Raw genomic sequence first — 16,879 nt, forward strand, 5'->3', positions numbered from 1 at the left:
ACGGGTTTGCCCTCTTCTATGCCACCCTGTTGTCAGTATCCAGTGAGATGGATAGCTCATCTCAAGATATTTTGTGACAATAAACACAGAAACCTGCCTGTCAGACAAATTGAAAGGCACAAAGCCTTGCTTCCTCCCCTAATCCTGCCACAGTCTCAGCGACCTTGAACAAGTCATGCAACTTTTTGATCCTTTTTTCCCCCAGATATAAATTGCAGAGTTTAAACTGGATCAGCACTCTTTAAAGTGTTCTCAAATGTTATAGAAATGCCAGATATATCAGACTCTGTAATATACAACCATGAGATGTCAATCTCCACTGGGTGCAGACCAGGAACCATTTGGATGTTTGGAAGCAAAGCTTCCCAAAATTATCTGAGTACAAATCCCTTTATTTGTGGAATGCCTGCACCACACACTTGGGGGAAGATCTAACAAGGGATGGCTAAGACCCTTCAGGCCCCGCTCACTCAGCCATGGAGTCCAGGTTCACTCTTCTGGCCTCTGACATTCCTGGCCAGTGAACCCTGAAATCCACTCCAGGATGATACCCTCCATCTAAGGAAGAGACTTTCAGGCAATTTTCAACCAAAATTGCTTTCCTTTTCACCAAAATTTCCCTTTTATTTCCCCAGGATAATATACTTGAACTTCTATCCCCTAGGATGCTTCTCCTGGCAATTGAATACCCTACCAGGCATCTATCATACTTATATATTTAACCCCATCAACTTTCTCTTCTTTCTTACATCAAAGGGCCCATTCTTTTGTTTGAAAGTAATGAGACTGAACTTTGAGATGATCCGCTTTATGTGCTTGTGAATTTCCTACATATTTTATATAGTTCATATATAATTCATTAAGCGGTGCATAGTGCAAATCATGCTCTCAAAGTGCGGTCTCAATACCAGCAGGTCAGCGTCACCTGGGAACTCATTAGAAATGCAGATTCTCAGAAGACTCCACTTTGGACCTACTGAATCAGAAACTCTGACCCAGCATGTTTCAAGGCCTCTGGGTGATTCTGATGCCCGCTGAGGTTAGAGAAGTCATGGTTTCGAGACGAGAGAAAATGGATACTGGCTCAAGCAAACCTTGTGCTGTCTTATAGTTTCCTAATCTAGAATCCTTGAACAATAACAGTACCTCTTTCAGAATTGATGTGAAAATTAAATTACTATATGGCACGTCTATAAGGTCTGGCATGCTATCAACAATAAGTCACTGGGTGACGGGCACTGAGGAGAGCACTTGATGGAATGAGTAGTGGTTGGTATACATTGGCAAATCGAACTTCAATTAAAAAAACAATAAATCAAATATAGCTATTTATTCTGTAATGGATACTAACATGAAGTGAGCAGGGACTTACCTTATGCTGCATCAAAGTTCATCATGAATAGAAACATTCCTTCTGAGCTGAATTTGACGACTGAGGGGCACAGTGGCTAGATAGGAACACAGCTACAGAGACAGACAGATCTGGTCTGCCAACAAGGTCCTCCATGGATTAATTTTATGAATATGTGTAAATTATCTCATCTCTCTAAACTTCATTTCCTCATGTGGAAAATAGAGAAAATACTTTCTTCGCAAGGTAAAGAGAAGGGTGAAATACTATATTGTCTGTAATTGCTTTGGAAAGTGCCTGGTCCTTTTTAAGTACCCTCTTCCCAAATGAAAGTTGCCAGAGGTATAACGATAATGTGTGTCTCTCATTACAGATTATGAGGCTACCTTAACTAAGGGTGTCTTGTTCAACAGAATATTAGAGTGATAACATCTAAGGCCCTTCTACCTCATCCTGAAAACTTGTCAAGATAAACTTAAATATTGATTTAGAAACAATTTATATGAGAATTTATTCACCTTTCTATGTTGTCCTTGAGATCAGGCAAATCTGTTCCTACTTGAATCTTGTTAGATTTGGGTTTCTTTTTTGATTCATTGTTTAGTCATAGACCAACATTCAGAGTTTACATTAGGGATATTTCAAGACTTTCCATATTTTCTTTAAAATACTGTATCCTTTAGGTCAGGCCTATAATCCTAAAACACAAAAACATGTAGTAGGGCTGTCCTTGTGGTCAGGCTTTCACTAGATTTTGCCTCAGTAACAATCACTTCTAAGAATCCAGTGGCTTAAGCAACCAGAGTCATTTGTCACTTGTGTTGCAAGTCAGCTTTGGCTCAGCTGTGGCTCAGCTGGAGGTGCCTCCCTCCTCCCATTCCTCAGAGGAAGGAGCAGCCCATCTGAGACTATCTGAGACCCCAACATGAGTCTGATGCCTCTGTTGAAGCATGGGTGAGTCACTGTGGCTCACACCCCATTGGCCAACACAGTCACTTGGCCACATCTGACACTAAAGGATGAAAACAGATTCTCTATCCCCCAACCCCTAGAGAGAGGCCTAAGGAAGAGTTCCTTATAGATGAACCCAGCAGAGAGGTACAGCAAATAACTGGAAGCCACAATCAGCTACAACAATCAACAATGACCCTAGCTTTGTCAATTAGGATCCTAGTTCTTAGCCTCAAAATATAGATCAAGATAGAGCAATTGCTGGGTCGTAGGGACAGGTATATTTTTAACTGTTTGAGGAACCTCCACACAGTTTTCCAGAGTGGCTGCACCAGTTCACATTCCCACCAACAAGATAGAGGAAACTTAGTTGCAAGTTTCCTATCATCTCAACTGGTACTTCCCCTCAGATCCTTAAGATTCTTATGGAGAAGAATGGCCAATTCCACAGCTTCCTGGAAGCTATCATTCCTTCCAGCCTTCCCCAGTCCTCAATGGCTTGATGGGAAAAATGGATTTGCAGAAGAATATAATCATTTCCCCAGGAGATAAGAGTCAAAGAACGACCCTTTGGAATCTGCTGAGAGTCAACTTTATCCACCTTCTTCTTTTTCTGTAGAGATGCCCATTTCTGAGGCCACCTGGACAAGGTCAACTGTGTCCTCAGCTGACATGGATGGAGTCAACAATTACGTTAAGAACAGTCAGATCAGCCACTGAAGCGAGTCCTAGACTGCTTTGAAGTGCAGGGAAGAATATGGCATGAGGCCAAACCCAAAGGTCCCAGCACATGTATTTGTGTGACCATAGTTACAGGATCCAAAGAAAGGATAGCCAAGCCTCACTGATTTTATTTTCAATTATTTTTAAAGCTTTTGAGTTCAGTGAACCCCAAGTACATGCTTGTCAAGCATTTCTTTTTCTACTTACTAGCTAAACCCAAACCTTAAAGTGAAATTTAATCTAGGTATTTTGGATTCATAGCTATGAGACATATCATCCAAAAACTGTTTTGTTAGAAATATTTGATGTCCAAGGAAGCTTTTTAAGCAACTTTCCCTACAAACAGAAAGCTGTTTTGATAGAGCTTTGTAGTCAGATCCTCTCAAACTGCAATTTTCATCTGGAAATCCAAAATTATGGTTTGATTTGGATTTCATTACTTCATGCCACCCCACCCCCTTTAAAGGTACATGGAATCACATCACTTGACTTTGGCTGAGGAACTCTGCTGTCTCCCTATTTTGTTATTAGCTATTTTTCTGCAGGTGAAAGTTAGTTATTTTTCTGCCCACTGAGGAACCCAGAATGAAGTTTTTGTCAGGATGGGGACATTGAAAACTTCAAATTTGACTCAACAGAGCAAGTTTTTAGAAGGAATCAGTGTTGTACTAATGAGTAAGGAAAAAAATCATTCTTTAATGCTTTAAAAATCAGTACTTATCACTGGCTCACTAGGTAGTTGGCATTCATCCATGAGTATGGTGGAGATTGGACATTTCTGAAAACTAACAACCAGATGTTTCCAGTGCTTATGTGCAACAGTGTTATTTTAGAATTCTCAGTGAAAGTGAGGGGATAAGGCTCTCCATCAAGAGCAGAAAAGCTGTTGATATCATTTGAGCTGTACATCATGCTGTGGAAGTTTCCAACGTGTGTTCCTGGAGCATCACCTGTGAGCTTGTTAGATGTACAAATTCTTGTACATCCCAAACCTACTGAAATCAGAAACTCCATCCCAAACCTACTGAAATCAGAAACTCTAACACTTCCAGGTGATTCTGATGCAGCTAAAGCTTGAGCACCTTTGTCAAGGTGGCAGAGAGGGTAGGCATGGGAGCTTCACAGGGGCACTACTGCCACATGCCAGCTGTTGAGAACTTGGGTGAGTTGCTTAACCTCTGTTGCTTAACCCTCCTATTTCCTCCTCATGGGGATAATGACAGCACTTGCCTCATAGGGTTGGTATGAGGGTTAATTAAGTTCATGCATGGAAAGCACGGAGAACAATGGCTGGCACATAGCACTGTATAGTGTTATCTATTGATGATGATGATGATGATGATGATGATGATGATGATGATAACTTATCTGAATCTTTATTTTATAATTGTCATTGTTATTATTCATCCACATCTTTCCCACATTGGACCACTTCGGACTCTATTCTGACTTTATTCAGGCTTATTAGTTGCATGCATATTTCTTCTAATTGGTCAGTGGATTTCTGGTCATTTATAGATTGATTCCTCTCTAATAGGATGAGTATTCCAGCTCGGTGTGGCTAACTTCTTTGATCATTCATTCTTATAAGATGCTCTCTATTTGATAGAATTTTGTCCTCTCTGAGGAAATGTTGGGAACTCTATTTCATTTTTCCATTCTCATTGTTTTGCTCCCAAGACTGGAGGTGTAGTTCTTCATATAGCTAAATACCGTTTTCAATGTGCCTACTGTTTAATTCTATTTCAAAAATATGTTTTTCTTTCCTTTATCTCCAGAAAACAAATGCTCCACAGCATAGGCAATAAATGACTTCATTCTATGTGTGTGTTATTGGCTTGAAGTAGGAAAGGAATGTTGACCTCTTTATTCAGTAGTTTCAAGGACTTGACTTCAATAAAGATATCACAGTTCTAAGATTACAATCCCACCCCACATGCTGGAACAATATAATGAAAACTGGAGAAATAAATACAATTTCCAGAGACTAAAGAAAACTATCATGACTTGTATGGAATATTCCTTATTTGTGGGATTAGGAGAAGGGAACTTAGAGGAGAATATCTTTTATTGTTCTTTCCATCTTGAGCTTTAAGAAACTGCTACTATTTCTTAACATTTTAGAAGTGAAGCCAGGTAAATAGCACAATCAGTAAAGAAAAACATACCCAAGAAAGTGACACAAAATTTTATGAAATGGGAATGTGTATAAACAATGAGGTAGACTTCGTGAAGGAAGTCTGCTGCAGAATATAATACTGAAAATTCAGAGCATATGATGAAGTATAAATGAAAAAGGATACTGGTAAGATTTATGGGTGCAAAGAAAGATGCTGGATCTTCACAGATGATCATTACAGGTGGTAATAGATCAGTGATGAAGAGATGGTTTGCCAAACACTGCAAACACACTAGGGGAATCGAGTGCATGAGAGGCTATCCAGGTTGATAAATGGGGCCACGGGCATGAAGAGAGAGCACATTTACAATAATTGATAAATCAGAAGGGAAGTGTGAAGGATATGTATACCCGTGTGTGAGACAGACAAAAATGTGGGTAGATCTACAGATATATATCTTAGTAAGAAGTATTCCAGGAAAGTAGGAGGTGAAAGAGCCTTCTGAATTTAGAATAGATTACATTAAACTCTGGAGGCTGAAGAGGCATTTGTGGTGTACTGACAAGAACTCCGGTCAAGCTTTTAAAGACTTTGGACCTTGTTCTTTCTGCCATGAACCATCTGTGTGATGAAGACCTGTCACTCCAACCTCCTGGGTCTATCTCCGTGTTTGAAAAATATGTGTCAGATGCCTTGGGTTTGACAATCTTTTCAGCTCTGATGTTCTGTGACTCAACAGTAATAATGCATTTCCACAGGCGGTAAAAATATTCTAGACTCTTCCCTTCCAATGCTCACTGTTTACTTCCTCTGCACTTCCCCTTCCTGCCTCCCTGTTTGCTGGTCAGTTGATAGTGGGCCTCAATGGGGGTGAGTTAACCCACTCTTTCCAGGGTGTTTTACTATTGAGCTCCCTCCAGAGGGTGGGAATTCTATGGGGAGAGCTGTGGTTGGGGCTTCAATTTAATTCTTAAAACATTCCTTGAGCCTTTGGTCTATTCTGGGCACCGTGCCAGATTATCAGGGATTGGAAGGTGAATGCTAGGGCCCTAGCCCTGGGGAGAATCGTGAAGGGTCAGTTTCACTGGGTCAGTCTCTCTGTAAACACCTGTGCGTCCCTCTTTCTTTCAGGCAGAAGCAGAATCCCATGGTAGCCAGGTGGGTGAAGGGGAGCGAGGACGTCCCATCTGCCTTGAAGAAGACGCCTTCTGACCTGCTGAGGGAGTGACCAGGTAGTAAACAGTCTGAGGGCACAGGGTGTTGAGAGGGAGGGAAAAGGTGCTTACCCTTTGAGTGTGGTCTACCAGCCACTCTTTTCCACAGAGAGATGCTAAAACCAAGAATCCCCTCCCCAGAGGCTCTAAGTCTTGTTCCCCCTTTTAAGGCCATCAATCTTGAATAGCTATTGGTGTCATTACCTCCAACACTAGATGTGCAGAAATGTAACAAGAGAGCTTTCAGCAGAAAGAGGGAAAAGATCCAGCTCATCTGAAGCCTGGCCCATTGCCTCTTTTAAAGAGAGGTTAAAACAGAAGCTTCATGGCACCGCCTTCATGTAAACAGGGCCAAGTTTTCCAGAATCTGGCAGACAGCTGAGCTTGGAGCTTCGCTCGTGCCCGCAGGACACTCGTGTGTCACTCACACTTGAAAACTTAAGCCTCTGTTTTTATTTCAGTGGATTGAATGGCATGCACTTTCCCTTAGCAGTTTCTCTCTCTCTCTCTCTCTCTCTCTCTCTCTCCCTTTTTTTAAAGTGCATGCATTTACTTGTACATAAACTTCATTTGCTTTGGGCAATGCTCACGTTCTGAGCTTGACTATGCTTTTGGGCATGGTGGCATGTTGTTTTGTTCCCAAGTTTTTGTGGTGGTCACTTTCCTCTTGGTTACGGAAAAATGCTGCTGAGGGGCTGATAAAGCCTATGTTCTTCAGTTATATCCTGTATTTTTCTCTTAAATTAATCTCTACATAAGTGGAATAGGCTTCAAAAAGAAAAATAAATTCTGAATAGCTTAGGGCCCTTCTTTGCAATGAAAATGAAAAAGTAACTTTTCTTTCCAAGAAAAAAAAAATCATTTCAAGGGTTATTCAGTAAATGACACGCTCTTAATATAACAGGAAAATTAAAAAGCACGAATCCCTGCATCTTCAACAAGTGTTAGTTTCTGATGGATGGTTTCAGTTTCCTTGAAAGGATTTGCCCAGAAGATTACTTCCAAAACTTCTGTTGAGATAATGCTGCCCTAACAGCGAAGATTATTGCATGAATCACAGACCACTGTATCCAGTTCCTTTTTAAAGGGGGGATTTTTTCCTTTATCCTTAAAATACCAATGAGGTGGAAAAAACCCCACATGCCAACCAGGTAGTGTTACCCTGTAATTACTCCCATTGTCTGTTTCAAGGAATATAGGATGATTTATTTCAGTTGTCAGGCAGGTAGTATAAGATGCTGTATGGCCTCACACTCAGCTTGTTCCTGTCTGTTGATGCAGAGGGAAGCATTCCCGGGGACTCAGCTTGGAAACCTGGTCCTTTTCCAGGTGGGTCTCTTCTGCCACAATGTCAGATGCCTGTACTTGCCTACTTGTTCTATAGCTTTTTACAAGAGATTCCTATGTTGGTTCTGGTTGTTTCTAAAGGAATAAGGCAAAAATTTTGTGCCATACCTAAATGTCATACCTAATATGACATTTTGATAATTAGCATATTAACCAAGCTATTAATGAAGCATAATTATTCACTATGTGTTTGTTGTTGGTTGGTTGATGACTTAGTCCTTTCCAATATAATCATGAACCAGGAGAGGTCATCAATTCTAAAGTATTCATTGGATTGGGGGGGATGCATTTCTGTTGCAGAGAATGCCACACAAAAGGGTAAGTTTTTTAAAAATTGTATTTATATTACCAGTTTTAAAAATATGTATTAATATTCTCTATTGCTATATTAAAACTATCATATAGATGGTGCATTTTAGTTGTATGAGTGCTGACCCAATGCTCAGTCAACTTATTTTTAAACTTTCTAGAATTGGAAATTTGTGCTAACTATACATAAATATTCATAATACTCAGTGGGGTAGATGCATGTGAGTGTGATTTTATAATGAGAAAAACTGGCATCATTTTTGAGTGTAAGGCTTTGTTTTGGCACTTTCTAGGCATTATTTCATTTAACCATCACAAAAACCTGAGGAGTAGGTTATATTCCCATTTTACAGATCAAGGAGCTGAGATCCAGAGAACTTAAATAGCTCTGGGCACTGTGCCAGATTATCAGAGATTGGAAGTGTGAAGGATATGCAAGGTCACACAGCAAATAAATTGGACAGTTGGCATTTAGCCCAGGTTTGCTGATCTCCAGAGTTCATGCTCCTCACTCCACCCTACTGTCTTCCTTAAGTACTGGTAGACTAGTCTTGCCTGCCAAATTCACCTTTCTTATATAGATCTATATACATTCCTACATACTTCATTTGATTATCCTATTTCTGTTTTCTGGTTGTTCTACTACATGTGACAGTACCAGAACATCTTTCTTTGTCATTTCCTTAGGTGGTCGCAATAGCCTGATGATGGATGCCATTCACATCAGCATGTCCAGTGCTCCCCTGGTGAAGCACACGGCAGGAGCTGGGCTCAAAGCTAACAGGCCCCGAGTCATGTCCAAGAGTGGGCACAGCAATGTGAGAATTGACAAAGTGGATGGCATATACTTACTCTACCTTCAAGACTTGTGGACAACTGTCATTGACATGAAGTGGAGATATAAGCTCACCCTGTTTGCCGCCACATTCGTGATGACCTGGTTCCTTTTTGGAGTGATCTACTATGCCATTGCTTTTATTCATGGGGATTTAGAACCAAGTGAGGATGTTTCAAATCACACCCCCTGCATCATGAAAGTAGACTCTCTCACTGGAGCATTTCTGTTTTCTCTGGAATCCCAGACTACCATTGGCTATGGAGTCCGCTCCATCACTGAGGAATGCCCTCATGCCATTTTTTTGTTGGTTGCTCAGCTGGTCATTACGACCCTGATTGAGATCTTCATCACGGGCACCTTTCTGGCCAAGATTGCCAGACCCAAAAAGCGGGCAGAGACCATCAAGTTCAGCCACTGTGCGGTCATTACCAAGCAGAATGGGAAGCTGTGTTTGGTGATCCAGGTGGCGAACATGAGGAAGAGCCTCCTGATTCAGTGCCAGCTCTCAGGCAAGCTCCTCCAGACCCATGTCACCAAGGAGGGGGAGCGGATTCTGCTCAACCAAGCCACTGTCAAATTCCATGTGGACTCCTCTTCTGAGAGCCCCTTCCTCATCTTGCCCATGACATTCTACCACGTATTGGATGAGACGAGCCCCCTGAGAGATCTCACACCCCAGAACCTGAAGGAGAAGGAGTTTGAACTCGTGGTCCTCCTCAACGCCACCGTGGAATCCACCAGCGCAGTCTGCCAGAGTCGCACATCTTATATCCCAGAAGAGATCTACTGGGGCTTCGAGTTTGTGCCTGTGGTTTCTCTCTCAAAAAATGGAAAGTATGTGGCTGATTTCAGCCAGTTTGAACAGATCCGGAAGAGCCCGGATTGCACCTTTTACTGCGCAGATTCTGAGAAGCAGAAACTGGAAGAGAAGTACAGGCAGGAGGATCAGAGGGAAAGGGAACTGAGAACTCTTCTGTTACAACAGAGCAATGTCTGATGGCGGTGGCCACCCCTGGTTTGACTCTGTGAGCCATTTCCACCTCTGAGCTCCTTTCGAACGCAAAGGTCACCATGAGAATGGAAACGTGTAGATTCACTCTAAAACACTACACAGACATACAAAATCCACTTTTTTCCCTGGCACCTGAGCAAGCGTTTCTGTGTTTGAGAAGGTTCCTTTTCAACATGCTTTGTCTGAAGCAAACTCTCAAAATTCCTATTTTCTAAGGCGGGGCTGTATTTCCAAAAACTTGGTGTAGGGCAACTGAAATCATGTCGGGCTGGGTGGAGAGTTAGCAATGCTGCTGTTGAAAGGAAATGCATTTCTACACAGGATATCATCTATAACGCAAGGTATTTATTCTAAACAAGTATCAAAGACGTTATGGCCAAGAGTTGAAATGTGGTTCAGTATCCCTTTATACCGTTGCTTTATAACACCCTCTTTTTAGGCAGAGAAAATGTTATATTTAATGGAGGCTATCAGGTAATGGAGTCAAGGGACTCTGTGCTCACAAAAATAATAATTCCATTCTTACCTCTTTGCAATGGATTTAATTGTGCAGAGTGAAATAGAATCAATCAGGTATTAAGGACTGTGAAACATATACAAATGGAGTTGACTCCTTTGTTCACAGTAATTTTTTTGTTGGAATGTACTAGTCATTTTCTATTCAAAATATAGCTCACAAACCAGCAGTATCAGCACCATCCGGGAGCTTATTAGCAATATAGACTCTGTGGCCCCACCCGGACTTCGAGAAATAGTCTGTATCTTCACGAGACCTCCAAGTGATTTGTATACAAAAGAAAGCCTGAAACATGGAAAGTTTTCAGGGGAACTTTCTAAAGCCATAGCATGCCATGGGTCCCAAACCCACATGGTCTCCAGACCTGTCCTTCTTTCTTCAGCTTATTATTATGGGCCAATATTCTTATCAGCCATTTAGTTCCTTGTCTGTTAAAATTGTCCACTAAGGAACTGCCACTGATATTCCAAAATAAAAAAAAAAATTACTTGAGAATAATGGTTGCCTCACTCATGCTAAGCATATGCATGTTGACTACAGTTAGCACAAAAGAAAAATGAAGCTGCGTTTCAATCAGAAATTTGCTCAGATGTTGAAGCCTACAAGGTTGGATGGGGCCATGAGGAACAAGAAGAGCCGAGGATAATGAATTCACATACAGATGACTCTTTGAAGCATGAATGGGATTGGATGATATGATGACATGTAAAGAATGCCTTCAATATTTAAATAAATCTCATGCAACTGAGTGGTACAAGGGTAACATTTTACTCTTGGCAGAACTTAGGGGCCATGTATTTCTTTGAGGCAAAGAATATACATGGGCTTGGACTGGTTAAACATGCAAAAGGTGAATTCTCATTTCATTCAAACCAGGACAGACTTGTGTACTCACTCAAGAAAAATGTGACTGTAAGTGGGTAGGCACTGTATAGAACTACACATGAGCCCACATACATGTACACATAGACACACACATGCACACACACACATCCATGCACATTCTAGCTTTTCAAGCATAATTGTGGAAATTATCAGTGAAAGACATTTGCAGTTAAGAAAGCAAGTCCTCGACAAATATGCTCACATATGTTTTATTCCACAAAACTTAAGAAACCAGGGCTCAGAGAAAAGGAGAAAGTAATCCAGATTCAGGTGATCAGTGAAATGATGCTATGGATTATAGCAAATGTAGTCATATCTTTATGCTACCACATTTTCAAATGTCCTTCCATGGGAGAGAGGATGTGGCTGAAATCTCTGACCTGGAGCCAAACATCTAACACAGATGTAAGAACAGCGGTAAAGTTAGTTCTAGAGGTTTAAAGGGCAATTTCAATGCACAAGAGGCTTTTTCTTTATTATTCAGGAATATTTTCTCTCTTTCTGTTAATAATTTAATGGCAGATTGTTTTAGATCTTCATTCTTCTAAAGAAATTATGTTAGTTTAGTTAGACATTAGCCCTTTAGTCATTATGTGTGGTTTTTTTTATTGTCTATTGTGCTATAATCGACAGGAAAATAATGCCACAGGCATGTTTACAGGTTTTCTGTTGCACTATTAAATTCTTTACACAGGATTTACATCAATGCTAATTTGAATGTGATCAAGATTAGGAAACTTGCATACTTCATTGTATTTGGTACAGTGATGTAGCATGAGATGGAGAAGTCTTTTGTTTGTTCATTTAGCATATCTATTTTAGCCAATCTGGAGGACTTGATCATTTGATCTTTTGCACTATACACAAGACAAATATGCAGTATCTTAAAAATCTTAAAAGCCAATACTTGTACAAGTCAATAGATTGTATTGTAATAGAATATCCTGTAAATAGTTTTAAACTTGTATCTGGTTTGAAAGTTAGCATTCCAAAAAAGAAAGAAAGAAAGAAAGAAAGAAAGAAAGAAAGAAAGAAAGAAAGAAAGAAAGAAAGAAAGAAAGAAGGAAGGAAGGAAGGAAGGAAGGAAGGAAGGAAGGAAGGAAGGAAGGAAGAAAGAAAGAAAGAAAGAAAGAAAGAAAGAAAGAAAGAAAGAAAGAAAAGAAAGAAAGTTAGCATTCCCTACTTATTATTACTTTCTACACAAAACTCTGGTGTTAACATACTAGCAAAAGATGTAGGTGGCAAACTTATTTCATTATATCTAAACAGTCTTTTGACTGAGACAGATTCAAGCTCAACACCCAACTAAGACATAATCAAACTAATGGAATGTTGTTGGCCCAAGAAGTCTTTTGTATTTTGAAACATTTCCAATACATCAGGCCTTCTCAGTGAGACCATTCAAATATGTCATGTTCCATTTGAAAAATCACAAAGTAAATAACAGCAAATCAGTATAATCTGAAAGCTGTGTCTAATTTCAGTAAGAAAATATATTGTACGTGCATGGTACCTAGTAGCCAATGGTCCCAGACAGCATAGCCAAGATTCACTCATTGATCCTCCCAAGGAGTCATCTTTGGAATCAGGTTGGAGTCACACATTAGTTCCTTTTCTCACTCGGGAAAATTATAGCACTAGATGAGACTCCGGAAATGTAAAATAACTGGCTAAAAGTGAAAAATGCTATGAATAAGTGGACCAGATATTGAGATGACTGTAAACAATTATTCATTTGAATTTTCTTTGAATTGAATTTTCAATTTTAATTGATAGTGATTTTGATACCATTGAATGTAAATTAAGATATATAAATAAGTGACACTTCTACTCCTATGTGATTCTTTCTCCCTTACTTGGATCCTCATATCATATCACCTCGAGAAACAAGGAAAGAGAGGTGAAAAGCAAAGAAGGCACTAGGCCTTTGCATTGGTAGCTGAGGAAAGGATTATCCCCACCTTTGGGCTCAGTTCTGTATTTTGTCACTATAGTCAAAGGGTCAGACATTTGACGCTCTGGTATAATGAATACTGCGAGCCTCTCAATCTTGGTTTTTCTTTCTTGCTAGACTTTTCTTTGCCTGTTAAGCATTTGAAACACATCATTTTGAATGCAGGTTATTTTATCAAAACTTTCTGAGATGGTATTTTTTAAATGAAATATTAGCATTTCAAGTCCTGATTTCCATATTCTGTGGTTTGCACTTGAATTCCAGCATTTGACTCCAGATAGGTCCAAGATGCACTTCATTTTCTTCCTCTGGGAAGACACACCTGAAAGTCTAAAAGTTTAACATTTCATTTGTAATTGATTAACTACCTACATTTAACCTTCTGTGAACCTCAGGTTATTTTTAATCAGAATCGGCTGCCCATCCTTCCTTGGGCCTATGGACAGCAATCCCCAGCCTTTAAGAAATACTGATGGATTTTTTTTTAAATTTTTATTTATTTATGATAGTCACACAGAGAGAGAGAGGCAGAGACATAGGCAGAGGGAGAAGCAGGCTCCATGCACCAGGAGCCCGATGTGGGATTCGATCCCAGGTCTCCAGTATCGTGCCCCGGGCCAAAGGCAGGTGCTAAACCGCTGCGCCACCCAGGGATCCCAAGAAACACTGATGAATTAAGACAAATTTTTTCCTGAAGTTGTTTTTTTTTTTAATTTTTTTTTTTTATGATAGTCACAGAGAGAGAGAGAGAGGCAGAGACATAGGCAGAGGGAGAAGCAGGCTCCAGGAGCCCGATGTGGGATTCGATCCCAGGTTTCCAGGATCGTGCCCTGGGCCAAAGGCAGGCGCCAAACCGCTGTGCCACCCAGGGATCCCGTTTCCTGAAGTTTTCCACTAAATACTTAACGAGAAAGAAACAGGAAGCAGAAATAAGACTTCAGCCACTTCATCTTTATCCTCTGTCAATTCTTCTGAGTTTACTTTCCTTTCTACTTAATGTGTGCTTCACTGGCTTTTCTTCATCTTTGTCATCTACTCTAACAAGTTAATTATCCTGTGGATTAAAAAAATTAACTCAAATTAGTAATTTGGGGGCATTTAGATGGCCAGAATTTGGGGACAGGGATTTTTATTTTTCAGTTGCTATGTTGCCAGTGTATAAGAAATAGAAAACCAACAAACAGCTAATTGCAGTTGATAGTTAATTCCTAATTAAATTACACTAATTGATTGTAGAAGTCAAAGGATATAATTGATATAGAAGCACAAAAGCCAAAGATGTCATATGTGTAGGTAAAAGCCATATAACTCGAATGGGTTGATAATACCAGAGTGAGGAATGTCGGACATGCTGTATCTACAGGATATGTCTTGTATTTAATTTTTGTCCAGCATCCTGTATTAAGATGCTATAAATGTTCTATATTCATTTTTTTCTTAGAAAATTTACAAAATTGCACAGCCAATTAGAAAAATATTTCAAATTTAACTAAATGTCTTGTATATTTGTTTGCTAAATCTGACAGTCCTGTAGAGAGTATTCACATCATCCCAAGCTATGCCCAGCTCTAGAAGAACAACAAACAAATATTCCTTCACTTGGAAGCAATATTTTTCATACAACCGGCAATAAAGGGAGTATTCCAGAAAAATATTTCGTTGGCTTGCCCCATTAGTAAAAGTAAATTTCAGCAAAACACAGAGGGCCTCTGATACATTCCATACAGTGCAAAATAGCATGTTTTTCGAGGATGTCTATCAGGGAAAGGCCTAGAATGATGGGTTCAAAGTCTCCTGCCACATGGTGTACAAGAGTCCTGGTTTCCAACCCCTGGCCAGAGAATCAGGCCAATGGTTAGGGTGGATTCCCAATGACCAGTGAGTGGGCAAAGCCAAAGATGGGGAAATCAACTGAAAAGTCCATCACCAAGCTTTTGCTTCACACCTCCCACCTCATGACGGTGTAACTATATTTCACCAGGATCTTATCTTCATTCAAGGCCAAACTGTATCTAGTATCCAGGCATTCTGATGCCCTGAAGATACCCAATTTCACCCCTCAAAAATTATTCAAGAAAAAATAGAACTCATTCAAAATTAGACTCCAAGGAAGCTACCACAATTGATGGTCAAGTACCCATTAAAAAAAATCAGAAGTTGTTGACTCTGAGCTAGGAAATGTGACCTCTTAGTTTATCATTACTCTTATTGTTATTACTGCAAATGTCCTTAATATTATGGAAAAAGTAAAAAGCTTCCAAGAAGGTGATTGGAGGGGAGTTCAAAGGAGTGATTTTTTCATTCACTATAATTTAACTATATTCTTTCATCTGTAATCAAATCTTAAGATTAAGGATGTTGTATTAAATCAAATCATTACAGGAAGTATGACTGTATCAGGGACTTTTTACAAAAACAAACTTCCAGATCACCAGAGGAAGCTGTGTTTGTGTGCTGACAGAGTATTAAATAGCAGGCAGTACAGGAAGGCAGGATAACAGCCAACTTGGATCTATTTTGGAAGAATTATTTCTGTAGGGTGTCATGGAATTGTAAGTTACATAAAGTATGCTTTGGTAAACAGACATCTCCATTCCAAAAGGACCCACTCCAAAATACCACTTAATCAAATTCACGAGAATGTTATGGAGATCAAAATCCCAAATGACATGCAGATTTTACAAGCAAACAGTCCCACTACTTAGAAACCCTGGCAGTGGGGCGCCTGAGTGGCTCAGATGGTTAAGTGTCTGTGTTCGGCTTGGGTCGTGATCTTTGTCCAGGTCCTGGGATCAAGCCCCACATCCAGCTCCCGACTCAGCTGGGAGCCTGCTTCTGCCTCTGCCTCTCCCCCTACTCATTCTCTCTCTCTCTCTCTCTCTCTTTCTCTGTATCTCTTTGTCTCAATTGAATAAATAAAATCTTTTTTAAAAATTGAAAAAAAAAAAGAACCCCTGGCAATGTGTGCATAGCAAAATCTTGATCATGCTTCTGTCTCTCGTTACATACAGCACTAGATTTGATGGCTGCCTGTATTATGCCACAAGATGAGTGTCCATGCTTCCCTATGATATTTGAACTGGTTCTATGCTTGGATTTGCCTAAGCAGAATCATGATTTACATTTCTCAAGATTGAGTTAGTACCAGTTGGTGTTGGAAATCTCATACTAACTGATTCCTATACTATGTCACCACCAAGCCCAATCAGACCATGACCAATCAGCTTGAAATATATACTTCCATGTTCTACAAACCCACACCTCGATTTGTCAAGCCATTTCTTGTTTTTGTAGGTATCTCCTCCTTTTCCTGTTTATATATGGAATCTCTCTAGTCTGTGAAACAATAGCAAGTACAATAAAGCTCATTTTACAATCTTGAGTTTCTTTTCATTTCATTGGAATGGTAACAGTGTCACAGTGGCACTCTGATGGAGAGGGATCTAGTATTTCCTTGAAGAGCTCAGAGGCTGTTTCCAGTGACAGCAACTACAATAATTTGGGACTGAGTAGGTACTAAAACCTTGTGAAGATGGGATTATCTGTCAGGGCCTGAAAGAATGTATTTCCCTTCCTTTTTTAGTCAAAGAAAAGAAAATGAAACCACTGTCTCATCTCTTTCTTTTGCCTCAATACTCTAGTGATCATTTCATTTTCA

General features: G+C 39.9%; 1 protein-coding gene across 19 annotated transcripts in view; it reads left to right on the top strand.

The window, feature by feature from the left end:
* KCNJ15 (potassium inwardly rectifying channel subfamily J member 15) overlaps positions 1 to 16,603 on the top strand; it is a 79,681-nt gene extending 63,078 nt beyond the window's left edge. For 10 of the 19 annotated variants that reach the window (XM_038581481.1, XM_038581483.1, XM_038581487.1 and 7 more), the window contains 3 exons: positions 6,277 to 6,377; positions 7,641 to 7,688; positions 8,703 to 16,603. In XM_038581481.1, the coding sequence (XP_038437409.1) occupies positions 8,720 to 9,850 (1,131 nt within the window). In that variant the 5' untranslated portion in view covers positions 6,277 to 6,377; positions 7,641 to 7,688; positions 8,703 to 8,719 and the 3' untranslated portion in view covers positions 9,851 to 16,603. Of the gene's footprint in view, positions 1 to 5,252; positions 6,016 to 6,159; positions 6,180 to 6,276; positions 6,378 to 7,640; positions 7,689 to 8,702 lie in introns of those variants that run through there. The other 9 variants (XM_038581494.1, XM_038581492.1, XM_038581486.1 and 6 more) reach the window with 4 other exon arrangements.
* Positions 16,604 to 16,879: the final 276 nt, after the last annotated feature.

This window comes from Canis lupus, chromosome 31 (assembly GCF_011100685.1).
Source record: "Canis lupus familiaris isolate Mischka breed German Shepherd chromosome 31, alternate assembly UU_Cfam_GSD_1.0, whole genome shotgun sequence".
Lineage (NCBI taxonomy): Eukaryota > Metazoa > Chordata > Mammalia > Carnivora > Canidae > Canis > Canis lupus.